The sequence below is a fragment of the Colius striatus genome, chromosome 2 (genome assembly GCF_028858725.1).
Source record: "Colius striatus isolate bColStr4 chromosome 2, bColStr4.1.hap1, whole genome shotgun sequence".
Taxonomy (NCBI): domain Eukaryota; kingdom Metazoa; phylum Chordata; class Aves; order Coliiformes; family Coliidae; genus Colius; species Colius striatus.
The window spans coordinates 104,020,742-104,038,461 of NC_084760.1; the positions used below are offsets into that span (position 1 = coordinate 104,020,742).

The 17,720-nt window shown below is 35.7% G+C and overlaps 1 protein-coding gene across 1 annotated transcript in view; it reads left to right on the forward strand.

Moving 5' to 3' along the window:
• ADGB (androglobin) overlaps nucleotides 1-17,720 on the forward strand; it is a 106,379-nt gene that overhangs the window by 53,874 nt on the left and 34,785 nt on the right. The window contains exons 19-26 of the mRNA XM_061989647.1: nucleotides 822-963; nucleotides 3,039-3,153; nucleotides 5,133-5,300; nucleotides 7,215-7,353; nucleotides 11,260-11,394; nucleotides 13,992-14,085; nucleotides 16,131-16,265; nucleotides 16,455-16,608. Of these exons, the coding sequence (XP_061845631.1) occupies nucleotides 822-963; nucleotides 3,039-3,153; nucleotides 5,133-5,300; nucleotides 7,215-7,353; nucleotides 11,260-11,394; nucleotides 13,992-14,085; nucleotides 16,131-16,265; nucleotides 16,455-16,608 (1,082 nt within the window). The remainder of the gene's footprint in view (nucleotides 1-821; nucleotides 964-3,038; nucleotides 3,154-5,132; nucleotides 5,301-7,214; nucleotides 7,354-11,259; nucleotides 11,395-13,991; nucleotides 14,086-16,130; nucleotides 16,266-16,454; nucleotides 16,609-17,720) is intronic.

Sequence of the window (17,720 nt, forward strand, 5' to 3'; positions counted from 1 at the left end):
ATCCCTCTCTACTGTTTGTTATGCTTTACTGCAAGCTTTTAATCAATATAATTCTGGTATGGATTTTTTTGTGTTTCTTAGGGTTTCTTTCTCTACAAATTTCATTCTTGCAAGCTACTTTTTGTCTTAGCTATTCAAAATGCAGTAAAATCAACATGATCAAAATTTATCTTTGAAAGGCTTATAAACTGGTTCACAGTAAGCTCATAAGTGTACTTACAGCTGGCTTATTTCACGACCCAGCAACTTGGATCTTGAGTTAAATAAAATCACTTGTATTTTATCAAAATCATAGAATGGAATTCAAAAAAAGATAATGCATATAATGACAGTCAAGGTAATTAGACAGTTAAACATTGGATGTGGTCATAATTTTAGTGCATATGTAGTAGAGTGGATTGAACTAAAATAAAGCTTAAAAACCTGAAACTGACCATCACATTAAAATAATTAAAATATAATATAAATATGAACTTTGTATGGCTGTTTCCTTCCTTTGCACCTGGACCAAATGTTTTTTATGGAGTTTTTGTGCAACCTTAGGTGGCTTGGAAGATGACTGATTTATACATCCTCCTATTAAATTACTTTCACCAAATAAATTCTTTATTTTCTAGTAAATAGTACAATTAAGCCAAATTCTGTATTATGCTTGCATTCAAAATGATTGTCTCTTTACTCTGAGTTATTAAAGCCCGAATCAAAACTTTAGTAACTGTAAAGTAGCTACAGATTATGTGTAGGTGTATTTGTTTTAGTTTTACTGTTAGTCTCCTCCGCAATTGTGAGAATTTGGTTGCTTTTTCTTTTTCTGTCTTTAGGTACTAAACGAAAGTGTTCTAGTATTTCAAAGGGTGTGCTGACAGTTGAGCGTTTCTCTTGGAAATGTGTGACTCCTGGAGAACTTTTGTTGAAAATGCATACATCTGCAACCAAAACTACTGTGTTAAATCTTCCTGTTGGGTATGTATGAAGCGTCATTTCTGTCCTAACACTTCAGTTTTACGTAGTAACTGAAGTTTACTTCCTAAAACATAACTTTTGGCAATATCAAACAGGTTCATAGCTAGGGTGTGATAAGACTGCAAAATTCCTGTGAGTTTAAAATAGTTACCAAAACCTTTACAAAGATTTTTATTTCTTTATTCTTGTATAAGAGTATTTAGCAAGAAAAATCACAGCGATTTGCTAAAAAATAAACTAGAATACAAATTCCCATTTAAAACTGCTTCCAACTGGAATGATTTTGAGATGTTTCCTGAAGTCCAACACAAATTAAAGAATTTTTAGTGGAACTGTAAAAGCATGATGATACCATAGGAGTTTTCATAGCTTTTCTTGAAACAGGTTTTATGAAAAATGGCAGGAGAAATTCTGAGGTTATCCATGAAGCCTTGTATGTTACTTCTTATTCACACAGTGCTTGAAGTTAGTTATTTTCTCTTAGCATTTAACTCTAGATAGTCAGTGTAGACCATTGACTGATTGTTTAACTAAATAGATAAAAGGCGAGAGCCTTGGGTATTTGTTAGTTTGTGAAAATGCTTCCAGTGAAACAAGAAAGATGACATCTTCATATCTTGCTATAAGGATAAAGTTGCTGACTAATTCATTGAAGCCCTCTACTTTCCATTCCCCTGATCATCTTGGTGGCCCTGTGCTGGACTGTGTCCAGCGCTTCCCTGTCCCTCTTGAGCTGAGGAGCCCAGAACTAGACACAGGACTCCAGATGAGGCCTCACCAGGGCAGAATAGAGGGGGAGAAGAACCTCCCTTGACCTGCTGGCCACACTCTTCTTGATGCATCCCAGGATGCCTTTGGCCTTCTTGGCCACGAGGACACATTGCTGGCTCATTTTAGCTTATTGTCAATCAGGACTCCCATTTTGCATCTGCAAATTTCAAACATCCTAGAAATACAGGCAGCTCAGATTGATAGGCTTCTCACCTTTGACTCTCTCTACTCCAGGCAGAGCCAGCAGGCTTTCAAGATATTTAGTTAACAGCAGGTGTGGGAGATAAATGGGCTTATTGACCACTTCCCTATTTCATTCCAAACAAGAAATGACTTGCTAAGCCAGGAAAGCACTTTCTTCACTCTCTCTGTTGGTGGCCAGGGGACATTTAAAATTTCACTCTCAAGAAAATACAATTCAAATACTTGTGAGTGTTTGGGGAGGGGGTTGTTACTCCCCTTTCTGACTTTCACTGCTGGATCTCTGGTTAACACTTTGAAGCTGTAGCCTGCATGAACTTCTCCAGCTAAATGACCTCTGACAATGATACAGGCCATGAAGGTTCACCATTTGGTATCAGCAAGCTCCTCAGGTATGGCAGTGGAATTGCAAGACTTTGTTAACTGGAAAAAACATAAGTCCTCCGTGTTTTATAAGTGTAGTTAGGAATGGTTTCCTTTATGACTGAAATCCATTATAGAATATGGTTAGGCAAAAAAAGAATGAGCTGAATGTACCCCAATAGGATATACCGAATTTCTGTTGTTTGCCACCTTAGGAGGTTGTTTTTGAGTGGTTTGGCCCACAGTTGCTCCATAAATGTTTTCTCCGTAGCATTCATCTGGTCTGACATGATTATGGATTATTTTTTCCCGATTTTGTCAATACAAACAGGCAAATAATGGTCTTAGACCATTATATATGAATGGAACATTTGACTTCTATAAGCTCTCTGGAGCAGATATGTTTTAAAATGTAGCTAACTATAATCCTGACTAAGAAGCTTTGGGTTTGTATCCATCTGAAATAGTGAAACTATCTGTTTTGCTAAAGAAAATAAAAGTTAAAACCTAAACAAATAGCAATAAAATAATAATGACTTTTCTGATTTCGTCTACTACCTATGTTTGAAGGTTCTTGAGAAGCACAGTTAGAAATGCACAATTTCAAGAGCCAGGACATCTAAGAAAGTATTTATTTTTTATTGTGAAAATATATGAAAGGAAAAGCTTAAGAATTGCCATGATTTTATTTTCTTTTTAAAAGAATGCTTTTTTGATTTATTATTTTTTATTGTTTATAGGCGACACATATTGCTCTTCACAGTAAGTTCTGCTATAGGGCACCATATCCATCTGTGTAGCATGATCCCATGTGTCTTTGGAGAAGAAGATACTGTAATGCCAAGTCTTGAAAAGGTACACATAACCATAGGTAGTCAAGCATTGTGGTAATGGTTTTTCTGACTATTACTTGATTATAAAGTGAAATACTGTTGGATCTTCATTTAGAGTTATTATATTTAATGCTATGATATTAATTTCAATATTTAATGAGTGAATTGATAAAATAAATGTGTTTTACAGCACAGTATGCACTGAGTTGGATATTGCAACAATTTTCTTATATTAATACATAAGGAAGCACTGGGTAGTATTGTGGTTTACATACAAAAGCAGCATAAAATGGCATGTTATAAATACTCTTGTTGAAATGCTTGTGTTGGAGATAGCATATAAGCTCTGTTTTTGAGGCATGGAAAAAAAGTGATTAAATGCACGTATAGCTATTAATATTCAAAAATACCTTCCTAGTAAAATAAACAGTCACATCAGTAAAGTTTGTTTTGTCCCACGAGATCACATATTACTCACTGGGTTCCAGAGCAGCTTTTATATCTTAAATGAACAATTCACTGAAACAACTTTTCATAGCTGAGATAAGAGGCTCAGGGGAGTAATTACAACAGCTTTTGTTCTTCATTGCCTGCAATCCAGACAGGTATCATTGTCATCCATATTTTCAAGATATCTTAGGCAAGCAGTAGGCACAAATATTTGTCACGGGCACTGAAAGGAGGGAATTATAGCTTCTAGAGAACAGTTGTGCAAAAATATTTTGCAAAGTGAATGATAACTGCAAATTTATATATCAGCTTGGATTTAGGGCCCTAACAATAGGATATTAAAGCAGCTTGTGTGAATTTATTACATTTATTGTGACAAAGAAATTTAAATGTAAGAAGTTGGGCCATTAAAAATGTCTTGTGGCTGTATTACTCCCTGGTCCTCAGGTTTTGGATGAAAAGCTATATCTCACCAAGAAAATAAAGCAGAATGCTAGGGACTTCTTTGCACTTCTTTTTGAAGACAATAGTTTCTCTGCAGAGTGTCATTTCAAGGAAGGTGTCCATATTCTTGCACAGAGATCCAGATGAAGGTTAATGGTGCTTTAGGCAGCATGCATTTGGATCTGTTTTTGAGCACGATATAACTGCTTATGTGTCAATTCATAATAGAGGACATGCTGAGCATTTCACAAACTAGAATCAGAATAGTTTGGGTGGGAAGGGACCTTAAAGATCATCTAGTCCCAGCCCTCTTCCATAGGTAGGGACACCTTCCACTATACCAGGTTGTTCAAAGCCCCACCACTCTCACAGTAAGGAATTTCTTCCTTACATCTAACCTAAATTGATTCTCATTCAGTTTAAAGACATTGTCCCTTATCCCTCCCCAGCTTTATTGTAGGCTTCTTTTAGGTGCTAGAAGGATTCTATCAGGTCTTTCCAGAGCCCTCTCTTCTCAAGACTGAATATCTGCGTCTCTCTCAGCCTGTTTTCATAGAAGAGCTGCTCCAGCCTTCCTATCATCTTTATGGCCCTCCTCTGGACTCCCTTCAAGAAGTCCATGTCCTTCTTATGTTGGGAACCCCAGACCTGAATTCAGGACTTCAGGTGGGGACTCACGAGAGCAGAGTAGGAGAATCAGCTCCATCAACACTTCTTTTGATACAGCCCAGGATACAGTTGGCTGATAAGAGTCTTCTTATTGCAGCAGTAAAAAGTCTCTACCTTATTTTTCATTGCATGTCCTCGGACTAATAAACCAGAAAAAAATAAAATCTTTGATATCTACATATTATGGTGCCCGTTACAGTGTTGTATCATTTTTTTATTTCAATAGCTAAAACCAGTGAAAATTTTGTATGCTTTTGTATACCAGACACCTAATTGATTTTACAGTTTAGAAATTGAATAACAATTACTTGACTTAAGAAAAGTTTTATATTTCATCACACAAAAACCACTTTTATGCTGTCACAGCCTAGAAAGAAAACAAAGGAAAGTCTTAAAGCAATCTTTCTAACAATGATTGTTTTGCTTCTCTCTCCCTAGGAGAGCTATCGGTTTATAGAACAGGCTACAGCTATCCTGAGAGCTGTCGGAAATGTGATAAATAATTTCAGCAGTAAGTCTGAATTTTCTAAAGCCATGAAGGAGTTGGAACTAGCTCACTGTCCTCCTGGCCTCCACGGTACTGGAATGGCTGAAGAACACTTCAAGGTGAACAAACGATTTTAATAAACACATATCTAAACGCTACAGAAGATGGAAACAGCTTAAGGTTGTCATTAGCCTCTTCAAAGCAATGTCTATGCCTTTAAAAACAACTACTTGAGTGCTCCAAATGTGTCATTCGTTATTAAGTGTAAGCCCAAATGACGTAACTTGCAACTGTGTACAATAATTATTTTCTTTTACTATGAACAAATTTTAATTGTGCACAGACTATCACATTCTAAATTTGAATCTCTAATTTTGTCAGTTTAGTTTAGCATACTTTAGCATACATCAAGTGTCAGCTCTTGTTTCATGATTTAATTTTGGATTTAAAAGACAGTACATGAAATGCAGAAATTCTGTCCCTAATGTTGATATCACGAGAAATCATTATTACAAGTCATATTGCTGAAGACAATCATGATTTTTTTTTTCTCATTCACAGTATTCCTCTGTTGTTTTTTGTTTTTTGAAACTACAACGGTATTATTTAACTTCTCTGCTCTGTATGTATCTAAAGGGTCTTTCAATACATAATGAAATGTTACACTTCTCCGTAAATCTCTGTACTTTTCACTATTATAAAGGTTGCAACAAAAAGATGTGTAAAAGTATGCTAATTTTTATGTATATGGAAATGTTAGTAATAGTGCTATAACTTGACTTTACTACGGTCAGCACTTTGTATATTCCAGATTCATTTACTTAAAGCTCACCCAGTTTAGACTGTATATTTCAGAAGACTAAATAGAAATGGATGAATATTTTAATAATAATTGATATTAAAAAATAGAACACCGAAGCAAGTGACATTAAAAACCGACTTAACTAGGCTCTAATTCAGCAAAATAACAGACTTGCTGGTGCATCACTCATAAAAGAAGTACTTTTCATGGCAAGTTCAGCTGAAAAAAATCAGTTTGAGCTCTCTGGAATGGAAAACAGAAATTTCAAATATATATATTCATGTGAAATATGTGTAAAATTTAGGGATCTTAAGAAAAAGATCAGTAGGCATGAACATACATATCTTCCTCTAGCTCCCTCTAAAGACATTAATATATAGTTGCAAGAAATGAGAGGCACTGATTCAAGAAAGAAAATATGGAAATTATCTTTAATACAAACATAATACAAACACTGAAAAAATATTCTGAACTTAAGAATATCTTAAAGTAGATTCTTTCTTCACCAGTCTTAAATCTTTCAGAGTAAAGGAAATATGTATTAATGTTAAAATACATAGAATGTTTCCAGAAAGCAGAATAATGAAAGTTATAGCTATGTTCTTCAATTAAAATTATGAAGCAAGCACTGTAAAACACACTCTAAAATTCCCATCTATTGGAAGAAGGAAAAAGAGACTGGATTTATGCTTTTTAAAGTGCATCAATAAGTTAAGAATAAAATAGGACCATCAATTTAGCTTTATATAAGTGGGACACCTAATCTTCACCTCTGGAGCATCAATATATTCCTACTTTTCATCCTGTTGCCACCTCCTAATTCAATTCAGTTAGCACATTTGGTGGTCATTCTCTTCTGAAACCTCTAATTAAAATGCCAGTTGTAATGATGGTGATTATAACGTGTTCTTCTGTCTCTGGCAAGAGACTAGCCACTCACTTTACAGAAACTATTAAGATATTTTAGCGTGTTAAAAATGTATGACATAAAATTAGTCCTATATTTCATAAGCTAGGCATGAAACAGGTTTCTCTTAATGGTTAGCCTGAACTATTGTAGTCCTACACTTGGGACTAATTTTCAGATGCTCTATTTTTTAGAAGTTAAATATTTCATTTTTACATGAAAAAAAGGAGAAAACTAGGTTTTTAAACAATAATGAGAAGCAATATAAATCAGCTTTTAAAAAATTAGCCATTCTTTGAATACTTTTGCTTTTTTTGGTTTTAGGTTTTCAATGACGCATTTTGGTATTTCATCGAACATGTATTAGGCAAGAAGGCTGCTTCCAACTATAAATTTGCCTTCAGATCCTTTACTTTGGATTTTAAAGACACTGAGGTTTCTGAGGATGACACCATGTATTCAGGTACTGTATTGGTACCCCTAATCACAGCAATCTGCTCATTCTTATTTCCAAGCAAGCCAGTTCTTCACTAATCTTGTATATTCTTGCTAAGTAAGCATGGTTCGTTTGTTGAGATGCCTGAGCCTTCCACTGTTGACAGCTCATATGAGATTCAGAATAGAAGTGGTCCTTTTCTTTGTTCCAGAAGGTCTGTTCGATTTTTCATGTTGTGTTAATTTGTAAAATTTATGAAATTGCCCTTTGTCTTCCTTGACTTGCATTTGTCAGTAATGACAAGCATTACAAGCCTCTACAGATGTTTTTTCTACCTGAGTTACTGGAGATCAAGGCTCTTGTCAAATTACCAGCTGAAAAGATCTTAAAGGCACGTATTATTCATGAAATGTGAATGAAGGAAGACTCAAGTTAGCACTTTCATTGAAATTTCAACTATTTCTTAGTGATGGGTTGAGGGTTTTTTTTATGTTTGGGGGAGGTAGTATCTTGGGTTTTGCTTGTTTGCATGTTTTTAAGCCTATTATTTGATAAATTACCCTGTTGTCTGGCTGGTTAGCTGGCTAGTCACACATTTGTAGTGGGGAACTAGCTACAGCACCATCTGCCTCTTCTGGGGTGTATGATTAGGGTATGCTGTATACCCCAAAGTACCGTGGGAGGAGCCATTGGAAGGTAAACAGATTTAGTGCAAGCAGAGATAATTTTCTTGCCACAGTTAGAATTAACTTTACATGGCAATCAAACGTGGTTCTTTTTAATTTTAAGACATATTTTGCAGTCTATGCAAAATATGGGAAGATGCATCATTAGCATTTGAAGGCCATTCAAGGTGCCTTAGCTTTTCCTTCTGCTGTCATGAATTTACAGTATAGTCTTTCTCCTTGATCAGTCAAGATATGAACTTCCTTTCACGTCTCAGTTTATTTTGGAAAAATGATATTAAAAAAGTTATTAAAATTTACACAAATTTCTTTACTGACAAAATGATGTAATACTCTTATTCTTTCAGACAGCACATATAGTTGTCTCTCACTCATTAATAGGGACTTTCCTCTCAAAACTCCTCTCTTCCAAAAGTTGCTTTTCTGTGAGACATCAGAGATAAAGAATCAGCCAGAATGACTGAATAACTCATTGTATTTTTCAGAGAATTACATCCTATGGCAAGAGTATAAGTTCTAATGGTCAGCGTATTGACATTTGTAATATGACTTGAAGTCAACAATACTTGTCATATTTTTCAAGATGACTGTTTTACTGATTTCTATATTCCCTGAAAAAACTTAAACACTTGTCAGCAATAACAGAGAAGACATTTTTAATTAGATTTGAATAATTAGTGTGGTTGACAGGTTGACAGAATCATCATATATATTACTGAAGTATGAGATCTACTGTGACAGAATATTTTTTAGGATTTGAGGAGTGAATCAAAAAAGTGGAATAAATGTATGGAGGAGGCAAGCTCTATTTCTGTTTGATTTCCCCCGGTGTCATGGAATCATAGAATAGTAGGGATTGGAAGGGAGCTCCAGAGATCATCTAGTCCAACCCCCCTGTAGAAGCCCAAAGTATCATTTTAATTTAGTTGCTTTTGCAGACTTAAATTAAGATTTCTATTGGGCTAGAAAGTGAATTGTTGCCCTTTAGCTTTATTGACCTTGGATAAACATTTTGCCATGTTTAATAAAGATTATATTGGAAAATATGCATGTTTTTCATGTTCTGGTTCTATCCCAGAACTCTAAAAAAAGCAGATAACTTCATTCAAAAAAGCATAAATCAAGTGAAGCATCAAGAAAAAATAAGTAGGAAAAATTAGGTGAGAAATGCGTTGTAGGAATGCCTAGAGGGACTGCCATCACCTAATTTGACTGGCCTACATTAGCACTGCTATACTGTCAGATTAGTTCCTCAGATCTTGTCTTGTAACTTGAGTTATAACCCTTTTGAACCTAACAGTCCCCACTGTAGACTACAGTAACAATAGTTATTGTCTGTGTCTGAGACTAGGTCAGGTAATATCTGGTAACATCTATACTAGGTAATATCTGATAGGTTTTATAAATGTCACCTCCATTTTATATTAGCATATTCATTTTGCACTATGTGCAGAATTCATCTCAAGATTTACCAAGGGCAAAGATATTATGATGTACTGAAGTTAGAAGTCATGCCTGGTAAGGTTTTTGAGAAGCCATCCTGAAAATGATCTAGCAAAACTTGTTTGTCTACCAAAGGCCATTCATCCCCATTGAGCAATTAGCACAGGAGCTACAAGAAACAAATTGAAGACCGTGCCATGTGAACATATATGGCAAAAACATGGAAGTTTCTGAAGCTGAGTGCTTCTTCATGGCGTGGCTCTTCTATGGTCTTCTGGGAGGGCAGTAGATAAAGGGGCACTGTAGAGCTTTGGACAGTCATGAGATGCTGACTTTACAGAGTTATGTGATGCTTCCTGGGAAAGGATGAATATCAGGATGATGTTACACAGAATGAGGGGACACAGTCTCAGCAGCTCAATATTGCTTGCCTGTTCTCTGTTGCACATTTCCTCGGTTTACTTTGTCCTAGTTTCATTGGGCTCAATAGTGGGCCAACTAAACATGATCCAGCAATGTGCCCTCATGGCTGTGAAGACCAATGGCATTCTGGGATGCATCAGGAAGAGCGTGGCCAGCAGGTCAAGGGAAGTTCTGCTACTCCTCTACTCTGCCGTGGTGAGGCCTCACCTGGAGTACTGAGTCCAGTTCTGGGCTCCTCAGCCCAAGAGGGAGAAAGAGTCCAGCGCAGGGCTACCAAGCTGATCAGGGGACTGGAGCATCTTCCTTATGAGGAAAGGCTGCAGGAACTGGGGCTGTTTAGTCTAGAGAAGAGGAGACTGCAGAGTAATCTCATTAATATTTAGAAATATCTAAATATTAAAGAGGCTTTCTGAGGTTTGGAAATGGGACAAAAATGAGGAATGATGGTTAGGAACAAAGCCACATTTAACAATACTTAATAAAAGAGATTAGACTGAAATTAATGATCTCCTGGCTAATGACAGCAATATCTTTTCTTAAGCTAGTTTGTAGATCTCTCTCTTTTCTCCTCTTTGTTTCTTGGTACCTCCTTTTGTAGCACTGTTTCCTTCCTCTCATACTATCTCATTGTTCTTAGTAAGATGATGCCTTGGCACAACATCCTTGTATTGCCACTCACACCCTCCTCCTAAACTCTGTTGCTGAGGGCTCCCAGGATGCTAATTTTAGGCAAGGTTTCCTTCAAAATGCTCATTACTAACCTGTCAGAATGTACTAATTTCTGTTCCACTCTAAAACTCCTTGGTAACAGGAAGTCACAGACAGGTAAATTAACTCCTTCTTTATCATATGTCTTACCCTTATTCCATGACTCCTTAGTGGAGTACATGGTTGAATACAATGTTTTGAATAATTTTGTTGTTTAAATTATTAATTAATGCAATGATTGAGAGGCAGAAGCACTTAAAATTTTGTGAAGCTGTTTTTGAACTGTATTCAGTCAGTCTTTAGTGTATCAAATCCTGTTGGTTTATGTTTGGAAGGATATTTTGAAATTACATTAGGAGACTTGATTTTTTAAAATGCGCTGCACTAACTGTCCACAAAAAGAAGTAGATTATTTATTATTTGGAATTAGCCATGGTAGTTGCGTGCTGATTTTGTGGAATTAGTATATTTTGTCTAATTTGATTGCAATATGAGCAAAATTTTACGAGTGATATTTTTATCATAAACAAAAGCTTTATGGGAAACCACTCTTTCTGGAATATAACTATCTCATTTTGTGTTTCTGTTTGGTTTTGTTTTTTTAACTTCACTGCAAGCAGCCATGTGACCTCTAGCTTTATTGACGTTGCTCATTCTCCTCCCCATCTTTCAGAGAGTTGTGAGAAGAGTTCTCTTAGTAGTTGGCAGAACCAAACTCCCGTATCTGAAGAAGACGCAGCAGCTTGCAAACTTCAAGCCATCTGGCGAGGGGCCTATGTTAGGAAAGTACTGAACAGCAGAAAACCAGGTATGCCTTTAAAAATGCCCTTTGAAAAACAGTTTCCTAGATCACCTTGTTCAAATATTTATTGTAAAGATTTCATTACGAAGTAATATCTAGTTAAAATGAACTGAAATGCAATAGAAAATTGTAGTTCAATCTCTGATATCTTATAAAATCAAAATTTTGGTACTAAGCCTAATCGCTCAGTTAACACACATGATACTAAGAAGTAGAGGAAAGATACCCTACCTAGATTTCCGTAGATATTAAACCAGAATTTACATTAATGTAGATTTAGCTCAGAACTGGGCTAATTTGTTTTTTTGGGTTTTTTCCCTGGAAAGGTAAGTGAAATCCACGTAAGAACTTAATGGATGCATAATGGATCATCAGCAGGACAGCATCAAAGGCTGATACTGTGCTGAAAAATACTGTATAGATACTATCCTTCCATCTTATATACATAAATAGAGGAGTCTTATATAGCAGTTGAACACTTGTGTTACATTTCTTATTCAGTAGTTCTGTTATCTCAGCTGGAATATTGTGTCCAAGCTCAGTGTCCACAGCCCAAGAAGAAAGAAATTCTGGGCAGAGTTGTAAGGATCAGTTTTAAAGAAGGGCCTTGTACTTGCATGCTGTTAGTTTGTAACTTAAGAAAGAGAAGATTAAGAATTACTTCACTGTAATCTATAAGTACCCATATAAGCAAAGGATAACAATGAGGTCTTTAGTCTGATATCCAAAATGTTAACAAGAAGGTTTTTAGTCTGAGATTGAAAGAGTGTGGGTTAAATCCAGACACATTCAAACTAGAAAAAGTGGCATTTATTTTTAAAGGGATAAGGTATTTATTGAACCAAACTGAGATTTGTGTTGTACTTTTAACTACTGAAAACTTTTAAATCAAACAGATACTCATCAAATTTAAAAAGGATTAGTCATTTATATATAATGAAATAGCAATTAATATGTTAACAGGAATGTTACATAGAAAGTCAGATCACAATGACTTCTTCTAGCTTCACAATATATGAATGTCTGAGGATCATGACAAAGAAAAATGCTCCATTTGAGATATACATTCCCTGTTTTGCAAGTCACCTTTGTTCTGCTGGAAGCTGCTTTTTCAATTGTCATCATTGCTGGGCTTCTTTCATTTGTTTATTTACCTGCACCAGATGAAGGTACAAAAGACAGCTTCAAGAGATAATCTCCTCATCAGTAAATATGGTGCCACCTGTCTCCCAAACTATCACCTGTAGCCAGTCTTGCTTAAGCTTTCCTACTAAGTAGTCTTAGTGCTCTTCTATTTTTGTTTATGCAGCACCATATAAACTAGAAATTTCTATAAATTTTCACTAGTATTCCTAATTCCTATAAATCCCAGAGCCCAAAAGCTGCTCTTTAGAAGTTTAGATTTTAGTTTTCTGTCATTTGAGCATTATGTGAGTATCCCAACTCTTCTTCCATTGTCTACTATGTCATTCTAAACTTCTCATGATTTATCAGTCATACTATTTTCTTCTCCTTTCCCTATTAACTGTAATTTATTCTTCCTTATTTGTCATTACAGTAAAGTGTTATTACTCTTTTTTGTTGTTGTTGTTTTGTTTTCTCTCTCAATTTCTGTTACTATTTGCTTATGCAATAAAGAAGGATTTCACAGAATCACAGAATGGTCGGGATTGGAAGGTATAGATGATCCAGTTCAATCCACTGCTAAAACAGATTCCCCTCAATCAGGTCACACAGGAATGCATCCAAGTGGGTTTGGAAAACCTTCAGAGAAGGAGACTTCACAACTTCCTCGGGCAGTCTGTGCCAGGGCTCCCTCACCCTCATAGGAAGGAAGCTTCTCCTCATGTTCAAGTGGAACTTCTTGTGTTCCAGCTTGTGTCTTGTCCTGTGACTAGGCATTATAGAAAAAAGACTCATCCCATCCTCTCAACACCTGCCCTTTAGGTATTTATTAGTATTAATAAGGTCCCCTCTCAATCTTCTCTTCTCCAGGCTAAACAGCCCCAGGTCTCTCATCTACTCTTCACCTAACATTAGTTTTGAAAAGTTAGACAACAGGTCTAAGCTAGTTGCCTAGTCTTCATCTGTATTCTGTGAATAGAACTAGACACCCTGAGATATCAACACCTCTGTCATCTGAGAGGTATCACCTGGGTAGAATAAAATACCTACAGGTGCTCGATTCTTCCCTTTTTAGCTGCAGAGATTGCCTGGGCACATACCTACCCCTTCATGTTATCTGCAAATAAAAGCTGCTGGGAGCTAAACGAGGTATTCTCCAAGTACAGATATCACTTCATAGCACTACATACTGCAGTGAAAAAACTGTAAATTAGAGAAAATATTGATCATATCCTTTTTACAATTCTAAGAATGTGGAAAAATACAAAGGCGATGATGAAAGGAATTTCTTCTGTCAAAGAAGAAATTAGTTTTCAGCTCAGTGAGACTTCTGTAAAACTCAAAATGAAAACTAATGATTCATGAAACAATTTACATGTATGAATGGCATTTTTAACAAGTATTCATCAGGTATATATTTAGGAAAATACAAAACCTAGATGTTATATACATTTTCTAACAATTTTTATTATTTCCAGGTACTAAAGAAAATGCTCATGTCAAAGAAACCTTGCAAAAATTGTGGACTGCAATTGAGTTAAATTTTGAAGAGTGTGCTGTAATGCTGCTAAGGTAATCATATACTAAATTAAACTTTTATTGCAGCCATTAAATTGCCACATATTATGGGTTCACAGAATAACTGTGGTGAGAGCATTAGTAGTTTTAAAAATTACAAAACTCTGTTGGAAGATATAAGATGTTTTTAGGAAAAATATGCTATATTTTATTCTGTGTACCCTACAAGAGTAAAACTAAGCAAATCTAATCTTTAGGTAAGTGTGTAACAGATTTTTCCCTACAGCTTGAGCTAGAATATTACCTTTCTCCTGTATTTAATTTTTTAATATCGTCTAGGCTGTTTCATAAGTATAAATCTGATTCTGATTCCTTAATTAAACAGCTAGCCAGTTGATTTAAAGAAACATTTTGATTCATAGTATCTTTTAAGGAATGTTGGTTGACATCATAATGGAAATAACTGTAATATTTAATTGTACCACGTTTTATATTATCGGAGCATTTATTTGTAGCACTTGCTTAAAGGAAAGTAGATGTTGTTCTAGGTAGGTGATATTTAACCACAGCTGTCGCAAAGATAGCTACTCTAATTTGAACAGTGTTCCGTAAGTCATTTGCAAGCATGACCCTCAGTGGGGATCACAAAAGTCCTTCAAAAATCTCTGCAAATTTTCACACATTTAGGAGTAGATCTGTTCTGACAGGGGTGAGTAGTGAGAATTAGCAATAGTTACTGGCTATGGATATAAATCTTCACTCCTTATAACCAGCAATTTGAGGATTACACTCATATGGAATTGAGGAATACACTCATATGGAGTATAATGGTATTTCACTTCTTAGTGAATAATCAGGATAACTATATCTTATAAAACCTTTGAATGTTGATGCTATTGACATTGAAACCACAGCCTTGTTCCAGATGTTAGACCTCAGTTTCAGATTGGCAGTGTTTCCAAGTTGTTCTGTGAAGTTTATATCCACTCTGTAACTTGTCTTAATTAAGGTGGATCAAGGTTCTGCTGCTATCGTTGCTAAAAACATGAATGTGGAGACTGATTCTGCAATTTCAATTACTATCTAGGAATAGTAAAACATCAAAATAAGCTTGTCCAAATTCTGTGGATAAAACTGTTGCAGTTGGACAACTTGAAAACATTCATGTTTGACACAGAAAAGACACAAATTACTGAAAATGAGTGTTGTGAGGTTTCTTTAGGCTGTGCCCTTATATAAACTATATAAACTAAACTTTTAATTAGAGATAATTAGAAATTAAGAGAACACAAAAAAGATATCTTGTTTACTTTCTGCAGAAAGCAGGTAGTAAAAGAATAATGCAAGACTGAGGGAATGGCAGGGAGAAGGATATTCTTTCCTTCACATCCATGTAGGCATCTTTTTTGTCATAATTTCCAGAGAAAATTACTGGAAGATGACAAAAGCACGGAGTAAGAAGTATGATCTTTCTTCTGCCCTTCACTCTGCCCACCTCGAGGGCAGTGAATTTTGCATGGTGGTGTTCACATTGCTTTGTCCAGAGGAACAGTAATTATTAATATACATATGATAAAAAAATCATGGTATCAGTGAGATTAGCTTTAATTTTGTAGAACTTCATAGCACCTGACAGTTTATTTGCCTTTCAAATAACTTCTGAATTTAGAATCTTAGGTTCATTCCTGTGTGAAAGGAATCTCTTTAATCCAATTGTAAATTTATTTGGTTTTGCTTTTCTTACTTTCTTGTTCCAAAAAGTTTTAATGGGAAATAGTGGGTTTTTTGATCCCCTAATGATGCCACAGGTTTAAGATGACAGCATAAATAAAGAAATAGAAGATATGCAGTGACTGACTGATAGCAATATTTGTATCTGAGTATTGGCCATTACAGGCCATTAGCTCTAAAAGAGCTGATCCCTACCTAACTTCTTATATCTGGAGAGTGAGAAGCTAGAAACATTAGTAACACATTTTATATCATTGGTTTACATTCACGCACAAACCATCGTTCTTCGTTATTGTCGTAAGCAGAAGTCAAGATTTATGTGCCCTCCTGCTCGGATTTAAATATTTCTCTTGTTTTCTGCTTCCCAGAAAAATGTTTAATATAAGCTGTAAGTCAATTGAAAAGTTTCCTTGCTATGAAGATGAATGGTGCAAGATCTCTTTCGCTGACTATGCTGTAACATATGCTGATCACGCACCAAATGCATGGTTTGTGGTTTTCAGGTGAGTTTCATACCATCCCTATGTAACTCTTACAGGGAAGCAGTATTGATACACTATGACTTTTCATTAACTTGCTTTAAGAACATCATTTTACATAAGTCTACTTTACTTGAATTCTAATGTATAATTTTACTTTATGTTTCAAAAATAATTTTACTTTAAAAAATAATTTAAATTTTTTTTTTTTAGAGAAATATTTCTTGTTCCAGAAGACATGCTTATAGTGTCAAAGGTCTATACCACTATCCCTTCCTGTATACTTCATGTTGTTGATAATGACACACTGGAGGAAATGCCACCTGTCTTTTTCAAAGAGGCACCTCGTGTTTATCCCAAAAATAAGGTAAATGCAAAGAGTGGTTGTGAGAAGTGTAATTTAAAAAATAACTACTCTTGCTCATATTCTGTGGTCATTTTCAGCTATGTCATACTGTTCTGCTTTAGAAATGTGCCCTTATTTATTAGCGACTTGAACAGAGACTAACACTGATTTGCTTCTCTGCTAAACCTTTAACAGGGAAAGCATAGCCTTAAGTTTATCTGGTATTTTTTCACTATCTCTAAATGGAGCACTATCATCCACCTTTCCTGTGCTGATCTACTCAATGGCAATATAATTGCTGTTGATGCGGTCCATATGACAGAACAACTTTCAAGAGTCAGAGGCCAAACTAAGAATGAGGTTTGAATAGCCTTTTATAAGTCACAGTTACACAATTATTAAATTATCATACATCTTCAGGTGCTAATGATAATCGCAGTGTTAGTGCCAAATACAGCTTTAGATAGGCTGCCTCTTAAAGCCTGTATCTTAACCTCAGAAGTGTTAGTATAATTGCTTCTAAAATAATAGTTTTACTGTTAAATAATTATCATAATTATTATAATTAATCATAATTATGGTTCTATACACTTGATAACTCTCTCCTCTGGACTTCAGTTGTTGACATGATAGCCTTTTCTGGTAAGGGAGAAGGGGCTGTAAAGATGGATCCTGTAAGAAGTTGCTCACAACTCTCCCCAGCTCTGAGACAGACCCACTTCTGGGGCTGAGCCAATTAGACGCCTCCACAATCACTTTTTAAGAGCCAGAAGAGGAAGTTTCTTCCTCCATTTTCTTCCTGCTTCTTCCTTCTTCTTCTGCCCCTTCTTTTTCTTCTGGCTTGAGGTGGTGCAAGGAGTAGGAACAGTGAGAGAAACAACCATGTGGACTCCAAGGTCAGTGATGAAAGAGAGGAGGAGATGTGCTGTAGCAGAGACTCCCCTGCATTCTATGGAGAGAACTGGTGAAGCTGAGATTTATTTTCATTTCTTTAAAGACCCTGCATCAGCGGTACAGACTCATTTTGATAATGAGCCCATATCAGGAGCAGAGACTTGTTTTGCTAAAGCTGACCCCAGACCATGGGCAGTGATCCACTTCATTAAAGGCCCTGAGCCAGGGACAGTGACTAC